The sequence below is a fragment of the Melozone crissalis genome, unplaced genomic scaffold (genome assembly GCF_028551555.1).
Source record: "Melozone crissalis strain CALT ecotype California unplaced genomic scaffold, PUWL_Pcris_2 ptg000019l_1, whole genome shotgun sequence".
NCBI classification, from domain to species: Eukaryota; Metazoa; Chordata; class Aves; order Passeriformes; family Passerellidae; genus Melozone; species Melozone crissalis.
Window position 1 is genome coordinate 7,810,071 of NW_026535797.1, and position 26,486 is coordinate 7,836,556.

The window sequence follows — 26,486 nt, forward strand, 5'->3', positions numbered from 1 at the left end:
GGATGGGGCAGCCACAGCTTCTCTGGACAACCTGTGCCAGGGCCCCACCACGCTCTCACTGAAGAACTTCTTACCAGTACCTAAACCAAACCAAAACCTAAACCAAACCTCAGACAGTTTGAAGCCATCTGCCCTTGTCCTGCCACTCCACACGCTTGTAGAACATCACCCTTCAGCTCCCTTGTAGCCTCTTCAAGGTGCTATAAGGTGTCATTAGAGCCTTCTCCTCTCCAGGCTGAGCAACCCCAACTCCTCCAGCCTGTCCTCTTGGAGAGGTGCTTCAGACATCTGATCACCTTGCCCCTCCTCAGGACATGCTCCAACAGTGCTGCTTCTGCTGGGTGTCCCAGAGCTGGACACAAGGCTCCATGAGAGCAGAGGGGCAGAATCACCTCCCTCAACCTGCTGGTCGTGCTGCTTTTGATGCAGCCCAGGATGTGGCTGGCTCCTCCTGAGCACATTTACTGAAATCAAATTCCATAAGGGAGCACTTTGAATTCTTTTTAAGGAATGCAAAACAGAGATTCCAGCCATCAGGAACCACACACCTTAAACAGCAGGGCCATCTGTTCTGGTAAGTAATGAGTGATTTACTTAAATATTGCCTGAAAGCAAATCCTACTGAATTTCACTTCATTTGGATTTGTAAGCCAAGGTATGCAAAGTCACAGAATAAATTCCAGATTTTTGGCTTCACAGACTTGCTCAAGGACAGTTTATAGTGGGTGGAAAAAATTTCCTTTGATTCTGAGATTGATACTCAGTCTTTGCTAGGACATAACCACCCCATACACTCTGCATCCCATTTGCATGCTGCACAGTTGGCAGTAGTCTTCTGCAAACTGCAATGAAATGTTTAGGGCTTACCCTAAACTCAGCCTTGTCAGGTTTAAATTAGAAGTAAAAAAAAAAAAAAGAAGCTGCAGGTTGAGAACATTTGGCAAAGTTTGACTTGACATGAAATACTCAGAAAAACAGTCTGGAAGACAAGGAAACTACCAAAGAAGTGTTTGCATCAATTATGCAGAAATTTCAGACATTGTAAAAGGAGTTGATGGATTTGTAAACATGAAATGCTTTAGAGGGTTATAATGTCCCATACACCTGTGGTTGATAGTAAGGAACAGAGTTCAGGACATTTAGAAAAGACTCCTCAATACCCAGAGAGATTAGTCAGCAAATGCCTGACCAAACTGCCTGATGTACTTACACAGTACACTTGAAATTTCTGCAAAATTTTCAACTATTTTTTTTTCATTTGAGGCAGGTGAAGATTTCTCAATTTGGCATTTAAATCTTTCCTGTGCAGGGGTACTCTGTGCTACTGGTGGTGTTTGAACAAAAGATGTTCACAGAAGGAATTTGTAGTGGGATTAGAGAGATGTGTATCTGAACCCATTCTTTTCCTAAGAGATAAAACATTTCAAACAGCTTGGTAAAGACCCACAAAAACTGAAGAAGGATGTGCACTGATCCAAAGGAATGGTTTGAACAAATATTCTTCTTGAAAGGATCCTATATGGCTCATTCCTTACAATACCACATAGATCTCCAAAGTCAAATCAGCATCACTAAAACTGTGAACTACTTATTTTCATATAAGTACTTATTTTCATATGCTGATAACTGACTACAGCATAAAGAGAAAGTTAATTAGGGAGCTGCAGGGGCTGTACAACAGTATTTGAAAAAAAAAATATTTCTGACACTGAGGAAAGACACTTAAAAAAAAGTGACCTAAAGAGCTGCATGAACTTTGAAAGTATTTCTCAGACAGCTGACAATAGCAATGTCTCCCTCACAGTTCTGCTTAAATGATTCAAAGTTCAGATAAAAGAACAGTTCTGTGAGGACTAATCTTTTAGGTGACACAGCAGATCCTGTATACAAGAATATTCACGGAGAAAAAGACAAGAAGGTCATGACAACTGCTTTATCAGCCACAAAACCAGATTTAACTAAGCTTTGCTAAGGGCTATTTCTGAGATTAAGAAGCTCCTAGAGCTGGTGAAAAATGCTTTAAAAGTAAGTGATGATCAGCCGAACACAGACAAAAACAAGCTGAGAGACCAAAGTCAGTGGAAGAAATACAGAACTGAAATTAAAAAATGTTACATGCATACTTATACATGGCAAAACCCAACCTCCTAAGCACATGAAGATACACATTTATTTGGAAAGCCTTAACAGGAATGGATTGTAGGAATGATATGAGTGCCAATGGCCCTATGCAGCATAAAAATTGTGACAGAATAGAAGAAACCCTTTTATAAATTTTATACTACCTTCATAAATTACTTATATTCTAAATATAAGTCAAGGTATATGCTACAGGTGAGGCTTTCTGGAAGACACAACACATGATAGAGGGTTTAAAGTATGCTAGTGCACAAATACTGCTGACCTTTACCTGAATTAAGCATAGCAGATATTTGTTTATAAGATAGCAAACCAAGGAGGACTGTAAAGTAAAATAATATATTTTTTTGAAAGTCAACAAAAGTATAAAATTGAGAGTCTTTGTGAAATTAGTGCAAAAAAGTATGAAGAATCTGGCCCAAATTAAGGACCTTAAAAACTGTCCTCAGTCTAGAGGACAGAGTAGGACAAGAAGCAGATTTTTCCAGGGAAGAGATAACAAAACAGGTAGATAAACACCAAGAAGATACAAGGCCTCCAATACATTCATATTTTAAATTTCTGATACCAGGTATCAAAACAAACACCTTCAATTATAGTATGAGACAGAAAAATTGATCATTTACTCAACAAATTAACCTTGGCCGTATTAGATATATTTTACCATATGAGTAACATTCTCTGAGAAGTTATGGGAATCTTGAAAGCCTTTGTGGTTTTTAAAGCAAGATTTCATAGAACTATTACTTTATGCAAATTGAAGTATAGAAAAGTACATTGTTTACTGAACTTCAGAGCTCCTGCTCAGTAGGGAATTAGAGAAAAACGAGAAATTTCTTCCTGTAAACAGAGCAGGTCGACAGCTCACTCAATCATGACATTCCCACCTACAGATCCCATCAGTTGGTTTCTTGGCAGGTGTTCAGGTCCAAGCCAACAAAACAGCCAGAGCAGCTCCTGTTTGCTTCAATGGAACCAAAACTTTCCAATAAATGTTTCCATTTTCTCAAATCGCATTTTTTCCCTGAGAAAACTACTTCAGTGGCAAATTTTGATGAACCATAATGATAAAAAAAAAATGAGAAAAGGCATATGATCTGTAAATAGTTGAGTGTGCATATTGACCAGAGATGACAGCAGAAGGCAGGAATGATAAGACCAAAGCCAGGATTTGAACAAAATAGTTAAATCACATTTCTCAAGAGAAGAAAACATTCATTGAATCTAGGATTTCTCTTATAGAGCAATAAATGACATGCACATTTTTGACTGGACAAAATGAGACCAAGAGAATAACTCAAATATAGGAGAAAAAGTCAACTGTCACAACCTGAGACAGTTGCAAGAATCAATGCAACTCACAGCCATAAAATTCCTCTTAATTTCTTCATCTTATTGATACCGTCATCGTCTTTGGAGATGATGTTTGTTAAATAACCAGATAATTTAAATAAAATTAAATGCCTGGTGGGAGAGGTTAAAAAAGAGGGAGCCAGACTCTTCCCAAGGTAATCCAGCAAATAAACCAGATGTGATGTGCACAATTTGGATTACAAGAAATTAAATTTCAATATAAGAATAAACATTTCTCTTTTCTCATTGAGAATGCTCAAGACTGGAAGAGGTTGCTCAAAGATCCTTGAGAGAGGTGCATTCTACAGTGAGGAAAAATGAAACAGATCAAGGAGGATATTTTAAAAGATCACTAAAAGACCAGGAGCACTCACTTGTCCCCTAAGTCCCAATCAACAGACTGTACACCAGAGCAGAGAAACATTTGCACACACTTCACACTGAATCCTGAACAGCCAAAAATCATTTGCTTGATTAACCTTGGACGTGTTCTCTTCACTACACCTTATCTCAGTGTTAATATTGATTTTATATTTCATATAAATGCAGTAATTCAAGACTTCTAAAACTTCACATTTTTTTTATTCCTAAGACTTCACAATTTTTCTTTTTCCTAAAGGAACAATACTTAGCTGCTGTACCTTGGAATAAAACACACTTATGCAAATCCTGCCTGCATTCCAAAAGAATCTTATCTGGTAGATACCACTAAAAAAATGTTTAAAAAAAACCTCATGCAACAAAGGGGTAATTTATAATCCATTTCTAATGAATTGGAAGGAAGTTAATCACATTAAAACAACCACATAATTTTCATTTTGCATTTCTGAACTATATCATGGCTACACAGAAAAGTTTCTCTCTCAGAAATTAGTTTTCCGTCTTAATTCTTATATAAATCTAAACTGTTCCTGAAGAATTGGCCAAGGAAATGCTACTCATAAGTCATCCTCTATTTTCTTGAAACAAGAACATCAATCTTTTTTCTCCCCTGGATTGTATCCACACCTTGATATTGAAAGTAATTTTATGTAAACTAACAGAACTCTAGCATTTATTAGCATTTTTGTTCTCTGTACTTCTACCCAAAATTTCTAAAAGTTTACTGAAATTGGTACATCATTAAAGATATTCTTTTTTTTTCCCCAAGCAAAATATAAGTCTCACAAAATGTTACCTGGCAATAGCTCATCCTCCACAAGCCTGTTTTTTGCATTCAACATGTACCACCTGGTTTAGAACTGTCTAATACCACCTCTTCTTTTCCTCAAACTGTTATCTCCTTTAATTTGGTTAACAGTATCAAGAACATTCTATGTGTTATATCAAAATTAAAAATTAGTTGCATTTCTACTTTATCCAGTAATCCTCCCATTAGACTATGTCTGGCAGACTGGAAAGTAGTCTTCACTTAACTTTTCCTCGTGAAGCCTGATTTACTAATTCTTATTTTTTTGTGGGACTATATTCTCTCGGAATAGGAACCTGAATAAGTTACTGGAGAGGAACATTTGAACATTTAACTTTAACTGTTCCCAGCGGGACCTAATTCAAGATCAAGACAATACTGCACCACATTATATGTCAGGAGCTCAACATGATCAAGAGTGCTGTCACTTTATTTCTTCATTAGTTGCAGTTTTGCAATGGTTGCTGGGTTTATTAAAAGGTATTTAATTAAAGTGACCTTACTTGGACTTTACTTTCAAACCAATTGGGATATAATATTGAAACAAGGAATGCAAATATGACACTTCTACATAAAGAACCAATCTCTTGATGAATTAGGGTCACTTCATAGAAGGGAACTCTGAAGAGGCTTTTCGCAAGACTATGTGCAAAAAGTGTGGGGCAGCTCATCTCACCTACTTCTCACACTTCTGAGATCTGCAAGGCAGAATTAAGAGAGTGAGCTGTGCATAAGATGTAATCCAAAGTTACAGAACAATAAAACTACAGAAATTGCTGGTACAACCTACCAATAGCTACTTAATAGAATAGTTAGAAAATACTTTTGTATTTCCAATGCTATTCAAATTATACTACAAGAGCCAACAAAACTAGGCATTAAAAGAATAACAATAAACCAACTGGCGAAAGATTTTATCTAGTTCATAATAAAGTAGGAAAATTTTTACTCTTTTTTGTTTTGTTAACACTAGCTTTTGATAAGACTAATAAAAACCCAGAAGATATATATATAGACTCAACATCCACAGTAATTAATTTGTAAAAAGAATCAAAACAATTACCCTTTCTTGATAAAGTTTTAAAAGTGGAAGTGATATTCATAAAACTCAAATGAGTTAAATTAAATTTGACTATACATAAAATGGTCTGTGTACTTTATGGTTACTACTACATCAGCTTGCCTGCTTCATCTCTATGGCCAGTCCCAAAGAAAACAAACCTCCAAGCCCAGCCATCCTTGCACTGCCTAGGGACCAGCAGCAACAGCTCAATTATGAGGCCAAATGCAACCAATTAAATGATACTACCAAAAACTAAGTCCCAAAGGTGATCACATATACATCTTGCAGGCACCTCCCTTTCTCCTTAATTTCAGGGATATAGTGTTTTGGAATTTACTCTAACTCCCTACCTAGTCATGCTTATCAAAGCTATACACACCTACTCTAAAAACCTCACAAGTCATTTCTTCCAGTCTCTTTATAAGCCTATTTCTTATATAAAATATTTCAAAATACATTGATATTTTCAGTATGGTGCCAGAAACTACATACAATTTATAAGATGCAGCAGAAGCACTTGCTAAGAGCACCTTTCCAGTAATCAGCTTGAAAACTATTTAACAGTTTAGTTGGTTTAAAAGTAAGAGCTCTTTTCTGCTCTCTCCTCTACAAATGCATAAAAAGTTTTGAGGATTTGTTATAGCTATACATCAGCGGGAGTCCTCAGATCTTTCTTTCTTCAGAATAAAGAAGAACAGTACTTCAGTTTTTACCAAAGAAGCTTTCTGAGGGAAATGGGCACAGTAACTTACTTCATTCTGCACAAAGTCAATCACACAGCTGCAATTTATCTTGCACCACAATCAGGCAGTGCTGGCTCTGGGCTCTCACTCCAGCCTAGCACTAGGCTTTGAAATCTCGGAAGCTCAAGTCAAAAACTTAATCTAATTTCTTCTCTGTGGATATTTTTTCCTATCGACCATAAAGGAAACATTACACAATTACTGGTACAGAGCTAAAAACACAGCTCAAAGCTGCCATCTCTAGGTATTATGTTCTACTGCTCTTCACTCTAAATTACTTTTTCTGTTTTTTTCAAGAGACTAAAGATCTAAAATAAAAAATAACAGAACTTTATCCTGACAAGTCAATGTAAGAAATTACTTCAGAAGGGAGTACATTTTCCCATTGAAATTTCTATGATTTGCATGATCATCTTCTTTTGGCCCATGGAACTTCTGACATTTGACATAATCACTAGTACACGCAGCATAGTAGTTAATTATTTCACATAGGTTCATTATTAGTGAATCCTAATTGCTAATTAACATCCATCTTCAACAACAGCCACAGCTTCTTCACTACACCTTTTCTTGCAGCTTTCATTATCATTAACATGAGTTGCACTACTTCACTGAGATCCAAAGAGATGTCTGAATTAACACAGATCCCATCTAATATTTGCTGGTGAAAGGACTTCTAAAACAGTTACCCTTTAGTTTGGAATGTCTCAAGAAAATATTAGCACAGTCAAATAAAAAGGTTAAATTATATTTTAAGCCTTTATTCCGAACTGCTAAATGATACATTACTCAATGTTTCTTGACTAAAATGTCCACATTCTACAGGAACTGTAATAATCAAAGTCACTGGTCAAAAAGATCTGACCTTTCAAAGAACAGATAATACATTAGTCATGAAGCAGGGAACTGACAGGAAGAAAAGCAAGCTTGGAGTTGATGTTAGGGCATGCACAAAACCTAGTTTATATTACTACTGAAAACACCTCTGCAATATTCAGCATGCCACACACAGATTCAACATCTCTGTAAGAACAGATGCCAGGAAAACAACACAAAACAAAATATCAGCCCATGCCCTAAACGCCTCTTAACTTGGAGGAAGCACTCAATATGTAAAAGGAGCCCAACCATAAAAAGAAACTAAAATGTACAACTAAACTAAAATCTTTAAAAGAAAAATATGAAAAAATGTGAAAAAATTAAATGTAATACATTTTAAGACATTTTTTGCTCAGATTACAAGAACATATCCTATTTGAAAAAGAAAACAAAACTTTCTGTTACAAACAACAAAATAAATAAAGTTTAACTTAACAGAAAAGTAATGGAAATTTAGAAGAAAAAGTAAAGTTCAGAAACTTGGCTGGATTAAAACAGAGGCTCACACCAAAGCAAGTTATGAAATACCTTAATGAGATGCCTACTGAATTTATATATGAAGTACCAAGACATCACTTTTCAAATGTATTAGCAATACAACTAACTAGATACTTTGTGGTGCCAACAGACTGAAGGAGTATTCTGAGAAGAGAAAGCCATAGCAATAAAATGAGGTTAACTGTCCCTTCATGGTAGACTTTACAGGTATTTCAATAGCAAAAACTAAAAACAGAAAGTTAATGTAGGGAAAAAAACCCCCACAACCTGGCAGAGAATGTCCCTGGAATCAGTTCTGAAGAAATTAAAGAGCTACTCCCTATCTGTAGACCCTGAATTCCCTATGACATCAATCTCTGAGGTAAGAACACACTATAGACTGTGATTCCTCCTTTTTCAAAAGGGAAATAACTGAATTAGAAGAGGTAAAGACAATGGTACAACATTACCCAATGTATGAAGTATTATTAAAAACACAAGGTATTTTCAGTATGAAAAAGAAATGGTGGAGTGTGTGATGGTCTTACAGAATATCATGAGTACTATGAGGAAATAAATGGAGAATAAGAAGTAGGGATTATCAAAATTAAACCAACCAGTACCAGTTCCTGAAAAGATTTTATTTCTTAAAAAAAAATATTCTGGAATTCTTAGGCACAGGATGATGTCAATGTTAAAATAAATACATGGTCCAAAATAGAAAAAAAACAAACAATAAACAACAGGGATTCATAATTTTTCCACAAAAATACTATTTTAGGAAATCCCAGCTGTAAAGTAGGACAGTATTCTGAGGAAGCTTCTGTAGTTCCTGTCATTTTTTCTCACATTCTTCCCTAGGCATGCACTGTTACCATTATTCAAGAGGTAACCCAGGCAAGATGAACACTCTGGTCTGACTTGATGCAATCCTGTTTGTCCTGCCCTGCTGGCAATGCCTTATGCAAACAAAGGAAAATTGGTGACAGCAATTCTGTATTTCTCTGTCACAGTTAACAAGCCTGTCACCCTCTGTAGCTTGTCTCCCTGATAGGCCCCTCAGGCATAAGTTGGAGCCTTCTCTCCAGTCCTGTCTCCTTGTGCTCATGGATTCCCTGAGCAGTCCCCACACCTGGGCCATTGCTTGCCATGGCACTGCCAAAGGTCCCTGCTACCAGCAATTGGCTCTGCCTGTGGGGCTCAGCCCCTGGGCATGGTGCCTGGTGAGCAACAGCCCTGCCCACAACCCCAGTTACATCTCACACACTCCTCTGCCTTCTATTGGCAGCTTTAGCTCAGAAGATTTATGGTCAGCAAAGTGGTTGAGAAGTATTGCATAATCTCTGTTCCAAAAACCATGCAATAAACCTAAGTACTGAAGAAGAAAATATTAATACAAAATATTTAGAAATTAAATTATCCTCAAAAGTCTCCGTTCATGGTGACTCATTTTAAGATCACTAACAGCGCACAGATATAAATTTATTATACAGAACACTGAAGAGTCCAAACCTGATATAAAGCAAGAGTATGTCCATATCTCTGAAGTGGCCCTTTGGATACAGGCACTACATTCCATATACTGCTTTCCAAATTGTAGCTACAAAAGAAATAGAAAAAGAAACATTTTCAACCTGTAGACAAAACAGAAGGCTTTGTATGTTCAAACTAACTCCAACATGGTAATTTGTTAGCAGGGCAACACAATCCTTTCAACTATTACAAGAGTGCAGTAACTTGTGACAGTGCACTAAATTTTCCTCAAGCAGAACAGGAGCACCTCTGTAAGGGACTCCTCAACAATCTCAGACAACAGGAGTAACTAACAAAAACCACAAGACTTGCTCTAAATCATGTAAAAAACCCCACCCCACCAAACTACTCACGCCCCATGCTTTTGCACTACTCTGAAGATTTACTGCTGAGAACCCTCTTAAATATATGCTTGATTTTAATTTCCATTACATTTTTATTAATTAATTAATGCATAACATTAGATAAGAGAGAGGTAAAAAAATGTATAAAGCTGGAAAAGAAAACTCCAAAAGATTATGGGATTTGTTTTGTATGATTGAAATGTGTGGAAGAAAGGAATAGGTAGACAACAACAGAAGAAGTAAACATGCTAATAATATGCTAATAAATAGAACATAACACTTGCATTTGCCACATTTAGGGCCTCTACATATGAAGTTACCATCCAAATCACCTGGGTCCTATTTACAACAGCTGCTTCAACTTTGTTTGTAATAGGTGGTCAAATACACACACAAACTGCCATAAGTATAAAAAAGTGGAATACAGGTGACCTGCCTGACCCTACTGGCATGGCACCAGTAGGTAAAGTGCAAGCACTAAATAAAAGTGCCCTGTAACCATAAATTAACATCAGTAATGAACATGGCTTTCAAAATGTACTGTGTGAAAATATCAGCAGTGAATTTCTTTCACTATTTTATCACCACAAAGCTCCCTATGTTTTGCAGTTTTTCAAACTAAACTACATAAAAATAAATACATATTTGATGTTGCCCATATTTTCACTTTCTATAATCATAAGAAAATCACAAGCATAAAATGAGACCATTAACAAAGAATCTAAAAGAGATAGAAACCTTCCAGCTCAATTATAAGATAGAAGCTCCCTCCCTGGTAAGATCTGTTTTCCCTAAGCCCCATGAGAAAGGAGAAATCACTCACTTCAACACCATTTGGAAGGAGCTGTAGTTGAAGGTGTAGCCACCAATCACCCACATGAACTTGCCGTGGAGGACAGCCTTGTGGGAGGCACGGCCCACAGAGGGGCTGAAGGGCTTCACGTTGGGCAGGATCCAGTAGGACTCCGTGGAGGGCACGTTCAGAGAACAATCTGGGCCTGTTTTGTAAACAAATGTGCAATTTGTGCAATCTGTTAGACGGGGATGTTAAAGCCAATAAAGCAGAAACAGGGGAGGCTTAATTACAGATGTCGGGATTGCTCATTTTGATAAAATATGGTGTACACTTTTATGTTTAACAGATGCTCAATGAAAAAATTGACAACATGGGATGTCAATCTAATTGAAAGCATTAGATTAGCTCAAATAATAACAGTTCATTTCCACATTCTTCTCAGAAAAGAGACTGAGTCACACATTGAAAGAAAGGCACAAAGCGTCACATTTTTAAATGACCTATCATATAGGTTTAAAACTTTCAGCACTCTATGTTACCTTTGGAGAAAAACTATACTGTATTTGAATCAGAATAAGTGTATATCAAATCAAATAATATTACAGTAAATTAAGTTACAAAATGCATTATACTATATTAAGTCTTAGAAGTAAAGCTTTCCCTTTGGAAATGCCATTCTGCACCATTTTTCAAGACGAAAATACACTATCAAGTGCTTTATCAAAATAATTATTTGAATATTTAAATTTTATAACATTTTATAGACTATTATACAAAGCCACCAAACCCACAACTGCTACATACGATTTTCAAATATATTTCAGCCAATCATTTTTGTCAAAGTAAGAAAAGTCAGAAAAATGCATAATTTCTTTAGCTATAGGACTACTACAATCATGGACAGCAAAACCAGTTTTTATTTGCTCCATGATAACAAAAATTTGATCGCTTCATCATCAGTTTATGCTCTAGATCTTATGTAAAACCTGAATATATAGGTATATGTGTGCATATATATATATATATATATATATATATATATATGTATATATATATATATATCTAAATCTAAATATTGCTGATAAAGGTTGTTATTTCAGGGCCTTTGAAGAACTACAGAACAAGTTCCTGTCTGACCACGTGACTGAATAATAAAACAATACACAAAATTCAACATAGTTAAATTGAAAGTTAAGTAAGGTACATTTTAGGATCATCTCAGGATAGCTCATGAAAATATTACATCACCACTCAGCAATGGTCAAAATAAAGAATCGTGTCAGAATCAAGAATCCTGTTACCCTGCTGCATAAATCTGTGGCTTGTGTAACCTTAGAAAACTGTGTCCTACTTAAACAGAAGAGATTAGTGCTGGACATTATTTACACAAGTGTAATAAGGATGTTTCAATTACAGAAACCACTGAATTCCTTTGAACCACTGACTTTTTCACTTGGAAAAACACAAAATTTGGAAGTGAATTATAAATGTCTATAAAATAAGTGACAAAGAGAGGGTGGATATGAAGAGCCCACAGTCTCTCTGAATATAAAGAGCTGAGTTCTATGAAATGCAGCTTGAGGAAGCCGTGTTCAAAGCAAAGAAGAGGAGACAGCTCTTCATGTAAAAAGTATCAGATCTCTTTGGCAAGGATACTCCCCTGGCAAAGGGTGCTCCAGATGCAAATATTTACATTTGTCAAGGAGAGATCAGACAATTTTAGAATAAAGAGATGCTGAAGTTGACTAATTACACTAAATAAGTAATAAGAAAGTTTACAATAATTTTAAAACATTATCTTGGGGGAATGGCAGTGCAGGGAGATAATGTTTTTCAATGTTTATTGTCATTTTGGGGGCAAATCATTACAGTTACTTCCTATACACAACAACCAGGCATCCAAAGTGTACATAGCCAGCTGTCAACTTTCCCTAGTATACTGCAGTAGAATGATGTCCACTTGTGTCCAAATTATCTTCCATTCACTAAACGATGGAGACACTCAATTCCCATAGTTCATTATACCTTCTCCTCAGAAAAGATTAATGGCATCTCAATGAGTTCTAATGAGAGCATGAACAATTCAGTATATTATTTCTTAAGCATTAATAATTGATACTATAATAGAATTGTAACCTCAGCAAAATCGTGGTTTTGGGAAATCACTGGAGGAAACAATTTGAATATAAAAGGGCTTTAAAATAAACAATTGATTAAGTATTCTTTGATCAGGGAAGAGCTGAAAATGATGGAAACGGCGCCTGCAGGTCAGGAGGAGCAGCCGGATCCCTGCCGGCTGTCACCGCGAGCCTTCGGGATGTGGCGGCCAGCAGGGACCCCTGGTGGCAAGCGGGGAGCGGAGCCGGAATTCCTGCGGCACATCCGACACAGATTCCTGGCACCGGCTGCAATTAAATGAACGCAGGAAAACCGCCTCATACTCAGTTAAGAATGCAAAAATCTCAGCCGGATCAGTGATGGAAAGAATTCTGTCACAGACAGCCCTCCTCCAGCCTCCGTGCTCCGTGAGAGCTGAACGGCAGGAGAGGTGAGAGGGAAGCAGAAACACCTCTGTGCCACAGAGTCACAGAAAGCCTCGGGCTGGAAGGAGCCTTAGGGATCACCTAGCTCCAACCCCACTGCCATGGGCAAGGGGGGACCACGTTATCTGTCAATCGGGACAAAAATGGAATGTACAGCTGCAGAAAGACAGAACAATAGAATAATGCTGGCCTCTATCTAAACATCACTCAAAAAGCAAATTCTTTTGTATGGCTATCGCTTTATAAAAACAAGGTAAGTGTAGGATTTATGAATAGCATTTATAGATTCTCCTACTTGAATACATACACCATTATTTCAGCAAAAATACATATTCTCTTCAGAAACATTACATTCACTAAATATGTGCCTTCTGTGCAACAAAGAGCACTACAGCTGCAAAACAAAGATAATGAAAAATATGGTTTGTTATGTTTTATGCAAATATGATTTTTCTCCATTCATTTAAAATTGAGTTTCTTTCTTATCCTCCTAATGTGTCAGTCAATCCACTGGGGGTGGAGGGGGGAATGCTTTAAAAACAGCAAACAACTTTATAAACCTGAACTGGAAGTCAATTATGTTATCCTCTAAGGCAGGAAAAAACTCCATAGGTTTAAAAAGGCAATTTATCCCCACCACACAAAAGACATAATCTAATTTCTATTTATTGAGGAGTTTCATGAAAAGCCATAGTAACAATCTGTTCCAGTAGTTTAAGTCATAAGATCAATTTCCACCTAAATGACTAAACATCATCTACTGTCTTCAAACCAAATCTTTTCCTTTGGGAGCACAGAAGAAAAAAGCAGAAGTGTTGATGTGTTGAATCTAAATTTCACGGTGCTCTTCATGCAATCTAATCAAAGCAATTTTAAAGGTATTTGTTGTTTTTTCTGGTTTTGTTTGTCTGATCATATGAATTGAGAATTATTACATTAATGTAATTTTTCAACCATCACATCTCAGTGATTGAAACCAGTCCTACAGTCAGATCAGTTGTGCTGGAATGGCTCAGTAATTCCTTCTAGGCATTTTACAGTAGGTGTACCCATGTATCCCCACACTGCCCCTGCACAGCTCTGCAATATCCATACTGGATGTAAGTATTTCTCCTTTCCTGCAAACAGTCTTGCTGAAAATGAGACTCAATGGCAGGCAGAGAGATCCTGGTGAGGTGTCCAGCTAAAGCAGCAGGGCAGCAAGCTGTGCCAGGACTCAAGCTCCTCCAGGAATGACAGAAATCCTAATGCACATGAGCTGATGCAGCTCTTGAAATGCCCGTGGGTGTTGGGTGCTGCTCCTCAGCCCCGTTTGTCTCCTCAGGCAGGAAGAGAGGATCACCCAAGGCCACCTGGCCATGGGGGATGCCCAGGCTCAGTCTGAGCAGGGGAGCCAGAAGGGCTGCAGGGCCTGCCATGGGTGGGTACAGCTCCACTGCATCCTTTAACAGATCAGCTCCAGATCACACACTCAAGATCAACAAGGCTGGCACAGGAGATAAGGCCAGATGTCACAGCATTGTCTACTAGAAGTAGGAAAAGCTCTCCTAGTCTTCCATGACTGAGAACAAGTACAGCCTCTGGTAGACACCACATGAGATCTGTCATCTTAAACAAAAACAGGTTTTGCTCCTCAGGCTCTAAAAGAAGCAGGGACTTGGAGATCAGCTGTAGGTGACAATACCCATTGGACTAGAGGTTCTGAGACTCCATCCTAATGGCTGCAAGGTACCAAGCTCCAGTATCTCTGCTAACAATTTCTAGAAAACTTCACAGCTCTACAACAAAAGCCTCCTCCCAAATCTTAAATGGCATATTGATGACCAGTTTAGCCTAATTTTTCTTCTACCAGCGTTGTTACCACTGTACTTAAAGACCTGGTCTGTCTATACATCCTAAAAATGCTTATAAACAGCAACACTCTTCCCTCCCAGCCTTGATTTTCCTTGTTTAAACAAACCATGCTCTGTTAGTGCCTTCCATAGCCCTGTCCATTTCTCCCTCTTGAGTCTGTTTCTATCTGTATTCATAAAACTCTAATAAGAAAACATGAAATATACTACAAATGCTTTCATATATTTAACTGGAACTTCTATGAGTGATCATCCTACCAATGCTCTTGGCACTTTGGAGTTTGCAGAGCATATAAAAGTAATAATGTTAATTAGTTCATGCTCTAATTGAGATAGACAAGCAAGTTTTCTCCCATGTCACTTTCTACATTTCAATCCAAGACTATAAAACAAATTCTTAATGCTCTTAGTCCCTAAATGTATTAATTTACAATTTATACTGAAGTAATTGAATACTACACATTATTTGCAGACTTTTTCGCAGGATATTCTGGTTCTCCTTCATATTTTAAGTACCCTCCACCTCTGTATTACCAGATTTCATTAGCAGCATTATAGGTAGATTACAAAAAATTATGTAACATTATCAGTCCCAAGATCAGCCTTCAAGGAGCATTGATACCTTTCCATATGTGTTCAACACACCCACTCACAATTCATGATGAAGCAGATGAGTTCCCCTTACTGTTTCCTTGTGTACCCACTGCACTCTTCATTTTCAATGATTTCCTGTCCTCAAATGCTGAAGTTCAGACAAAATATATTGCATTCTCATGTCAACTTTCTTACAGACTATCTCTGTATGACCTACACTGATAAATTCAGATTTCAACTGTTCTGTTATTAATCACAATACATGTTTAATTAGTTCTTTCCTCAAGTTATGGTCTATAACTCTACACAGTGCTGAAATGAAGTTAACAGGTTTTGAGCTGCATTAATCACTTTCTTCCTAATCTTATATGAAGGTGCTACAGATTATAAAGTACATTTTGTATCTTACCTTATCAGGGAGATCAGCACTGTCTACTTCTTGTATTCAGGACAAAGCATTGCTTGGGATCATTATTTTAATCAAGTTCTATTTTCATACATTTAAGTGTATGCCTTTTAAATAAATATTTAGGTCATAGATTTATTCCAAATGGATTACATTTTTCATTAAAACTCACAAATAGCAGGGGACTCCCTTCCTAAACCTCATCCTAATTAGACATAGAGAACATTATCAACTCCGTTAATGCAGCCATTTAGTGAAACAAATCAAATAAATTCTGCTAAATTTGCTTTCACTAATTGTCAAATGGCACCATAAAGGTATTTAAAACTGTAGCTGGCTCTTCATTTACCTGTGATGTTCTTTCTCTTGCAATAAGGACACTTGACTTTTCTCACACAATTTTCAGACATTAAATTTGTAATTAAAATAGCTAAACTTTGTTTACAAACTGCACAATCCTCCAAGAAGGCTTATCAAATTGTTAAATTCCACCTGAAGATAAATCTGAAGAACATTTCCAGTACATTTGAAATAACCATTCCTTACAAGACAATTCCTTCCTAGCAATTCTATAGACATAAACTTTTCTTAGACAGCTCTCATTTCTATGATCAACATTAAAAAAATCTACAAACATGGAGCACAGAAATAGGATTTTAACTTAAAATTGAGGGACAAAAATGTTCCTTGGATATGTGTCTTTATATGCATATACAGTAGAAATGCACATCTATTTAAAAGGACATTTCCCAGACTGTAAAACTGCAGTTTCTCCTTTCTGAATTGATACTTGACCAGGAGATGACCTGAAAAGTAAAACTGAGACAAAAAAGGCATGATCACTGGGCAGAACAGTGTTTATGACAAACCTGCTTCTATTTTCTTTTTTCTTCCAAAAAAAGGCCTGTCCAAAGCAAATGTTACATCACAGGTTCTCATCTCTGAAGACACACAGACTTGTGTGCTTTCTGTTCAAGAACATCCAGGCCCAACAGGCCAAAATCTCAGATTTCAGATCTCCAGGCATTTGGCACAAGCTCTTCCCAGTGCTGCATTTCACCTGCTGCTGCCTGAGCCTCCATCTCAAACCTTCCCCGCCAGTTTCACTAACCCAGCCCCACACAAGCACAGCTTTGCTCAGTGTCAACGTTGGGGAATAAGGCAGGCCAAACAAGAGAGTTTCACATCAAAGCCTTCTGCTCAAAAGTGGGAACAACCCCAAATCCAGTGAGTCCTTCCAGGATAAGGTGAGTTAGACAGACTTTGACAGAGTTGTTTTGGCCACACTCAAGGTGCTGTTAGAAAAAATGTCATGGTACCAAGCAAGCAAAACACTGATTTACACTGCAGTAGTCATAGCTCCTTTTATACTTTGATTGTTTACTCTTCTCCTTACAGAAAGACTCATTTTTCCCTGGAGAGATGTTATAAAATTCAAACTGCCTCAATTGCTCATGGATTTATTTCAAAGTTAATTAGTTTAATTTCAGAATCTGGTCTTCTGCTACATCTCTATCTGCTAGGAGCAGCTCTGTAAGGAGAATCCACTAACTATACATGTTCCAGAAATTTTATTGGTGTTTTAACTTTGGATTGGGGCTGAATGCCTGTTTGGGGCTGGTGTGCATTATGTGCAACCCTAGAGCCCATTTTTGGTGTAGTTTCTTACAAAAGGAAAACACTTCCTCTGTTTCCAAACCACCTCACAATGCAATCCAAAACAAAATAAACATGAAGTACCAGATTTGCCTTGAAAGTACCCTACTCATCCTCTTTAAAACTAATTTAAAGACACTCTGTAATTCCTCTATAATAGATTCCCCTTTTGCTTGCAGTGCTGATGTTCAGTGATCAAAGTATCAAAAAAGTTTCTCTCAACTTCAAGAGCCTTCAACTCTTTTTTTTCTCTGTCTACAGGTAGGAGTCAGCAATGTTTTCAGCAATTTCAAAGACAGTCCACTTAATCCTCTCTTAAGTGTCCTTTCAGTCATCCTGAATTTTTTCACCTGTCAAAGAAGTTTTTAACTGTTTGGAAATCTCTCTTCTCCTTTATAGCTTGAAACAATCCAAGACATGGTGTTCCTGGTATCAAAGAGAATCTTTTGGCTGTGAAAACATATTCAGAAAAAGCATTTTTCTATAAAATTCTTAAATAGGTCAAATTGTGCAAGAGCCACCACTTTGGTCTCAGCCAAAGAGAGATTTCTCTTTTACATATGCCTAGCAAGGAAAGAGAGAGCAAGTCAGTAGTTTTGAGGTGTATTTTTTTCCTCCCTGAATTACATCCACAGCTTTGTGTTAGATAATACCAAGACAGATTAACCAGGAATGGGACACTGTATTATGGTACAGAACTCAAAGAAAATACTCCTTAGTGTTACACTTAGTCTGAAAAGTTCAGACTCCCTTATGTTGAGTGAAAATTTTAAATTATCCAGACTTTCTGTAAATACTAAATTTTGTTCTTACAGCAACAACTTCAGGAATATTTAAGATTACTAGCATTATTAAAAATACTTTGATTTTAAAAAAGACAATATGTTCAACTAGTGGATGTTTTGTTAAATGAAACACATATTAAAAATAAGAATTATATCAATTACTTGTCTTCAAAGTCTAAAAGTTTTTATGGAAGCTTTATTCTATGTTCATACAACCAAGTACAAATATAGAATAAAGCAAGTATCTAAAAGATCCTTGTATTCAATTCCACAGGACGTATCTAATAATCAGGGGATCCTACTTTTTATTCAAAAAAGTTATTCTATCCCAAAGAATACCCTAAAGTATTCTCTTTTCTCAGGATACTTTTTTAAAATGTGTAATGTTCTTCAGAGCTGCTCCTTCAACGACAACCACAAGATGTCACCATTGTAAAAGAAACTCTATGCAGAAAAATAGGAAATTCTGACATTTATATTTTGAATCAGGGGTTCTAATTATCATACATCCAAATCAATGCACTTCAGTGATTTTTTTTAATGCAGACACTAAAGTCACTCAAAATAAGATAAAAAGAAAATAGCAATAAAAAATGAAACATGATATTCTCTCTTACAGCATACAAATCAAGATCCTTCAGCCACTTGGTTTGAATTACCAAACAAAAGAAAAACTTGTCAGACAGCAAAAGAAAAATTTATGATTCCATCATTGCAAATACTCTGCACAGAAGATATTATCAGATTAGAAAGTACAGAATATACAGGTATAAATAAATCAAGAGATAAAGTAGAGATGAATGTTGTCTCCCAGAGCTTAAGGAAAGTTTGGTATTTAGTAAGGAAAAACAATTATATATCCAATACACCTCATCTGTGACAGAATTTAAAAAAAAATTGAAATCTATGTAGATTCAGTGAAAATCCAAGGAATGATGAAGCAAATTCTCTTCATATGATCTGTAGGAAAGAGTGAGAAGCTAGCATGTAGTACAGAAATGCCAGGTGAAAGGAAGGCATTAGCAATGATAGTCAGATTTTTTATTTTATTTTGTGCTTAAAACTTCTAATGAATTTCACAGCATTATATCTGAAGGTATAGCCTAAAAGCATTTCCAAAGATTTGTGACATTTCCCCATTTTGTACTCAGCAATTTGACACTGCAAGGAATTCATCCACAACTAAAAGGGTGATAGTCTTGCTGCAATTTCTATTCCCAACTTCTGGACAGAGATTAAGCCTTCAGGATCTTTTTGTGCACTACAGTCCTGGAAGGTTTTAAAGGACTCAGTAATAAGTCTACACTATTTCCATTCAATAACCATAATGCTAAAACACTTCCCTTCTGTGGGTGCACAGACTGCCTTTGAATGATCAACTCATTAATTATTAAGAAGTGAAATGTATTAGATCTCATCATGACTATGGAGTAATAGGTGTGACAGCTAATAGGAGTTAAAAAGTCATTTCCTTTGACATGCCAAAAGAAACAGCAATAAAACAGAACTGAGGCAGGAAGTCATGGGAAGAGGGCATATCAGCTAAGTAATCTGCAGGGATTTTAATATTTCTGTTAAGAGAATGGCAATTCCTAAACATAGCAAGCTAAGCCAATTGTAACAGAAGTGGTAAACAATAAAAACAAAAAAATCCACAAGCATCTAACATAATTATAGCAAGTGAATTAAACATTTAGGATCCTAAATAATTTATCTGTAATGAGAAACAATGATCTATGGTACTGGGAGAAAAACTGCACCACATGCTTACAGTACATCCATTAGCCCACAGACAGTCTTGCACCATTATAACAAAGCAGTTCACCTTCCTTTTTCATTGAGAGGCTGCTACAAATTATACCCAACAAAAAGCAGACAGTGGCTACTTTACTTCAGGAAACACTAAAAATATGATGCAATGATGTGACATTAAAAGGAGGGCAGGGAGAAAATCAAATCACCTAGACACTAAACTAAGCAAACCTTACCTTGCCAGCTGTCGTTGCAGACACAGAGCTTCTCTCCTGTCAGGTCACAGTAGCCATGGTCTGGACTCCCACAGTTGGCTTTGCAATAGGGAATGTCACAGGCCTCCCCTTTCCAGTACTTGTCACACTCACAGTACACCCGGCTCGGCACAGACAGACTGGTTGTGCACTTGCCATGTTCTGAGCAGTTATTAGGGCAAGAGTTAATTCTGGAAAAACAAAAAGAAAAAAGTAAGATATCTGACAGTACTCCAGCAGTATTTGTCAGATAAAGTATGTTTTATCACAAAAAAATTCTATTTACTGATAAAACACAAGTTTAATGATGATTTTACAGGTAAATGAGCTCAAAAGGTGTTGATCCAATCTTAAATACAAAATCTTTGATGCAGTCAGGATCACAAATACCTTGCACTGCAACAAATATTGACATGAAGCAAAAGGAGAGGCCCTGCTTGGACAGATGATCACCTACTTTTGTCCTACATTCCAGTATAAGCACTCAGTCCTTTCAAATGCTTGTTATCTCTAGAAACAACCACACTGTAAGTAATTGAGCTTAAACTCTCCACACAGGCATACAGTTAAAGGGTTTTCCTGAGTAGCTTTGGTCCGCACTATAAACAGTCTGCCTAACATCTGGGGAGAATAAAAGAGGGAAGAACAAGTAAGGAAAATTACAAGATGGCTAATATCCTGAAACTACTTACAGGTAGCACTTCATTCTTTGAATCCTTAATAAAAGAGCCACCTTAACTCTGCAGTCCAAGATGCAAAAACAGGAGAGCCTAGGCTGAAAGAAATCTATGACTGTTCTGGGAATTTGCATTTCTCTGATACACCCTACCAAACACTGAGATCACAGGCAATGGGAGTGCAAAATCAAGCAAAGTGGTTCCAGAAATGCAGGCAACTCCTTGAAATGAGGGAAGGTAGAGGACATGGAATACATGGGTCCAAGAGTTTCCATGAACTCAGGCTGTGTGTGCCTGACGAAGTCCAAGCAGGATTTGAAACTCTTTTCGATGACTCACAGCAAACTCAGAATAAAGTGTTACTACAATCCTCTGATGATAATACAGACCACTCCCTGCAGATGTGAGATGGATACTGTTCACAGGCTTCCTTACTGAATGAAGCTCTAACTGAATGAAGAAAGAGCTGTTAAAAGTCAGCAAAGAATTGTTCAAGGCTGGCCTTTGACAAAATGTAGTTGTGGTAGGACAGTGAGGAAACATTTTTGTCTTCTAAAGACTCATTTCTCAAAGGACTGATATAGAAAATCCCACATCTGACCATCATTCCAAATCTCCTGGGGGTTTTAGCTGGTAACACACATGGCATTAAAACCATTGAAGGCATTAACAGCTGTATGCTACAGCTGGGAGGAATCTCTCCCCCAACCTCACAGGCAGTGTTCTGCAGGAAGGGGAGAACAGTTAAGTTTTTCCACCAGGAGATGTTAGTTGGAAAGCAGACCATTTCCCACTCCAACTGGTTCATTAAGGATTCAAACAAAATGAGAAAAACTGGATCAGCAGAGTTGGAAGAAAGTTGCCTGACTCCAAGGAACAGAAAATTTACTCAGACTATTCTGAAGTAATTACAGTTGTTTGCTACTGAAATAGCACTTTGGCCACAGATTTTGTGTTTCTGTCTTCCCCAAAATTAAGGAATACAGTAGTCCATCAAGTTGAAGTCAAAAAGTAAGGAAGAGGGTAAGAGAAGCAGAGTACAATAGACCAGTGACAGAAGCAAAGTTAATGCAGCCATAAAAAGTAATTGTAGGTACTTCTTTATCATAAAAATGTTACTGTTGGTTCATTAAACGTGCTTTAAAAGTATCCATTGCAATAAAAGACACAGAAGAACAGAATATATAGAATTTCATGAGTTATATATGTGATGGAATTAAAAACTGGCAAGTTTTTTTTTTTTATTTTAAATCTACCAAAAAAAAATTAGGTAATGATATGCGACATGCACCACATTACCAAGTAATGAAAGAATGCACATACACTCATTTCTTAAGAATGCCAAGTCTAATTGCCATTTGCTCCCAAGACAAATAAAAATGTGCAATAAAGGCTTCAGGAATAACTGAAAAATGTAACTAATTACAATAGAAAGTCTGCCAGGTGATTGCATTTTACTGATGTCAACTGACAAAAATTAAAAATACCCAGTGTTCTAGACTGCTATTTCCAATGCAATATATATAGTGAGGTTTCCCAAACTTTGAATAGCTACTTATTATCTGGCCAAGGGTGGGCAATCTGCTGCAAATTACAGCAATAATCTTCCCACAGACAATGTACCAATATTGTGCCAAGAGCCAAAGCTATGATCAGAAACACAAATAGGAATTTTAAACTAATAAAGAATATGACAAAAATGTTGCATGTACTTCAACATAAGAAATGCAGTGCTGGCCAGCATATCCCAATAACTGCTATTTCAGAATCTGAAGGGATTGAGCAAGAACAACAGGCATATCTTCAATCATGGAAAAACTCACATGAAAAAAACAGGTCCAGCAGGACCAAGCAATTTCCTCTTGAGCCAAGGCAGGCAATAGAAAGAGATGTTGCATTGTGTTACACGAGCATCCCAAAGGAGACAGAAGTTGCAAACAACTGGTGCATATAAAAAGGAAAGGGCTCAGGTCTGCCAGATGAAGCAATCATGGTCATATCAGATTAGACTTTGGCATCACAGAAACTAAAAGACACACAGTGCAGATAAGATCTACAAAGGCAGAGTGTAGATTGAGATGGAAAACAGGACAGGAAATACCCAAGAAGAGGAAAAGAAATGGAATAAAATCTTTGTGGCTGGCACAAAAATCCAAGTGGAACTGTTTGGAAGGTTTCAAAAGCCATAGTATATTCAGCAAGAGAAATCAAGCAACAGATGATCCCAGTTCAAGAGAAGGGAATTTATATGACAGCAGATATAATCTCCCTTCTAGTCCATATGACAACTATATGTGTTGGATAAACACTGGAGGGGATACATTCTAGTTCCATATGGCACAGGAAAAACATACTCTGGGAATGGCCATGTGACTTCACTCAAAAAAACCATACTCTGTCTCTAGGAGTTTTTTTCCCCTAACTCATACCTTAATAATTTATTACCAGCCCAGCTCCCTGGTTTTGGACACTAAACACTGAGCATCACTTATACTATTGAAAAAAACAAAGGTAATTACTTAGTACAAAACTACTTACGAATAAAAAATGTTAAATCCTGTTAGGTTATAAGCAGCATCACTAAAGAAGTGTAGCAATGCATAGCCAGATGTAGTAACCACCTCAGGAACAGTTTCATTTCCACGCACTTCAGGGACTATCAGACCACTGGAAAAGAGAAGGAGAAAAATGTTTTTAAGCAATCTTTGGTATATTTAGGGGAAAAAAAAGTAAACAGGGAGTTTGGTATTCTGCTGGTTAACTCTATAAACAAGATTACTCATAAATATAATTTTAAAACTTTCTTTAATAAAAGGTATACAAGGTATATAAAACTTGTCCATGTATCTGCAAGGTAAGTTAGGGGATTTCAGGAAAGTGTCTGTGTGTAAGCATTAACATTCCATTCAATGCCAGAAGTAAGTATCTAAATAATGGATTTCTGCTATGATTATCTAACCAAAACTTTAACATTTTGGAATTCATTCTAATACAAATTTACATATACGTTCCCATAATATTATGATAAGAAAGCACTCTAACAAACATTAAAGCCTCTAATGTTACTTTTCCCCCCAGTAACTGAAAATGTCCATACATGACTACATGGACAGTAATGTTAGTAAATACACTCACCTAAATACAGCTATTAAAGGTGCATATATAGAATCTCCATCATATACATACATATGGTCCCAGCTACATTCTGTGGCAAAGTGATTAAATCTTAATCTTAGTATTGCATTTGGGCTGAAAAAAAAGAACATTGATGTAACACATTTACAGAATTACTGAGATCATAAGATCAAGAGCTCACAGTAGAATTGATCATGCCAACATAACTCTGTTAAAACATTTTGACTAGTAATTAAATATTTCAAAGTGTTAAATAACAAAAGCCAGGGCAAGCAAATATTTCCCTTTATCTTAGAAAATTTTAAAATAACATATTCAGTCCACAGCTAATAATCCCTAAAGTTAATGAGAAGTGTAACTTCACCAGATTTTATCAGTGTTCAGAACCACAAATTTAGAGCGATTAAAATATCTCTTTTTAATACACTAAATTTACTTTACAATGTCAGGAGTATGAACTTTAAAGAATCCTTCAAGATAAAATCACCTACACATCCTCTTTCCAGTATTACACTAATTATTGAAAATAAAAATCTTAAAACACAAATCTAAAATTCAACCAGTTTTAGTGCAAGTGCCTGCCTTCTTCCCTCCACCAACATGTGGGAAATGTCACTAGTGACATTTTGGCTGAGGTCCAAATGGATCTGTAAACTTTTTGAAAGGGGAATTTTTACATATCGCAGAATTACCAGACATACATACATACATATATATATATATATGTGTGTGTGTGTGTGCGTGTGTGTGCATGTATTCCATGAAACATAATGATTTTTTTTTTTTGGTAGTTCTCTCTCTGTAGACAGGCTTAAGTAAAATTTGTCAGTTTGGAAAACGTGGGGTTTTGTGACAGATCCTTTGGAGAAAGCTCTTTGTTCATTTTTTAAGACTCAGTATTATACACATATGTGAACTCCTTGTGTGCTGACATTTGGTTGCCTTTCTCCTCCCCAGACTGTGCAGCACATGGATTCCTCCAGCTCCCCACTCTGCCATCTCCTGAGAGCAGGAGGAATGAAGTGGGGAACAGCTTCAAAGCAGAGTTTGCCCCAGGGGCTGAGGTGTGTTTCCACTTTAGTGCAATGCAGTGCAAATATTCCTGAGCAAAAAGAGAAGCCTAGCTAGGTCAGACACATATTCAGTTATAGCTTGGTCTTCTAGATAATAAAATTTAAATTATTTTGCAAACACACACAACTTCACTGCTGTTTTGTTTAAATTACTGTCTGCATATAAGCAGACCAAAGTCAGATCAGACACATCATTTCTGAACTGCAGCAGTGGAGCAGATATCCAAGGTAATTGAGATTATAACAACATGGAAATACAGAAGGAGTTAATTTTCTTCTAGAATTGTGAACTAGAGTCAGCAAAAACCTAACCCATATCCTGGGGGGCTGGAATCATCCTGAAATGTAACCAGTTTGTGCCATTAACACTTAGCCACACTAATTTATGTGTCTCATTATTTCTTCAGGCATGTCTGTGAGTTTCTGTGCTGCATAAACTGGAAAATTAGGAACAGGCATGAGGAACCTAAACTGTAGGCATAAAACTAATTCAAAACTAAGTACATGAGGAACTGTAGAATGCAAAAGAAAATACTTTATAGAAGCACTAACTTTTGAGGAGCACATAACTGAATAAGCATTCTGTACTTGAGGCCATTGCTGATTTATCACTGATATAAGTTAAATAAGTCAGGTAATGAGTTAAATAAAGGGATTCTGTAACTACTTTTGGAACTTAAGCAAAGGTACTCAAACATGCAACAAATTTATCACGGGGTTTTGAGGGCCTGCAGCACCAGCCATATATCAATGTCAGCCTAATTTTTGCCAGCAATTTGAATGGAAATGGAATTTGGCCAACTCTAAGCAATCCTGACAATCCTAATACCTTCTTTTTTTAAATCCTATAAAAAATTTAAACAAAACCAAAGCAAAGTAACAAAACACCAAACTGTTCATATTACACCCTCATGCAATCTCTATGTCAGGAGTTCTTTTGATCTCTAGAACACATAGTACCAAACTGTTTAGAAAATTTAGGCTATGAAAATAGATACTTACTATCCTTCAATTAACCACGTGCATTTAGTTTTATATTTGTAATTTATAGGTCCATCTGTTAAATATCCAGAAGGTTCTGTTAACCTACAAGAGGAAAAACAGGGCTGTAATAAACCAGAGACAACAGAACATGAATCATCGACATGCCAATAGATTCTTTCTTGATGAAAAGAAAATTGGGGTAGGGAAAACAGTCAAGTCTCTCTTCATATTTCTCATCACACAATTTGTGCTCACAAA

General features: G+C 36.7%; 1 protein-coding gene across 3 annotated transcripts in view; it reads right to left on the reverse strand.

Moving 5' to 3' along the window:
- Nucleotides 1-26,486, reverse strand: part of ATRNL1 (attractin like 1) — a 428,574-nt gene that overhangs the window by 364,571 nt on the left and 37,517 nt on the right. For all 3 annotated transcript variants that reach the window (XM_054276784.1, XM_054276783.1, XM_054276785.1), the window contains exons 2-7: nt 26,247-26,330; nt 24,172-24,285; nt 23,575-23,703; nt 20,342-20,550; nt 10,544-10,718; nt 9,356-9,443 (exon numbers count right to left, since the gene is read on the reverse strand). In XM_054276784.1, coding sequence (XP_054132759.1) covers nt 9,356-9,443; nt 10,544-10,718; nt 20,342-20,550; nt 23,575-23,703; nt 24,172-24,285; nt 26,247-26,330 — 799 coding nt within the window. The remainder of the gene's footprint in view (nt 1-9,355; nt 9,444-10,543; nt 10,719-20,341; nt 20,551-23,574; nt 23,704-24,171; nt 24,286-26,246; nt 26,331-26,486) is intronic.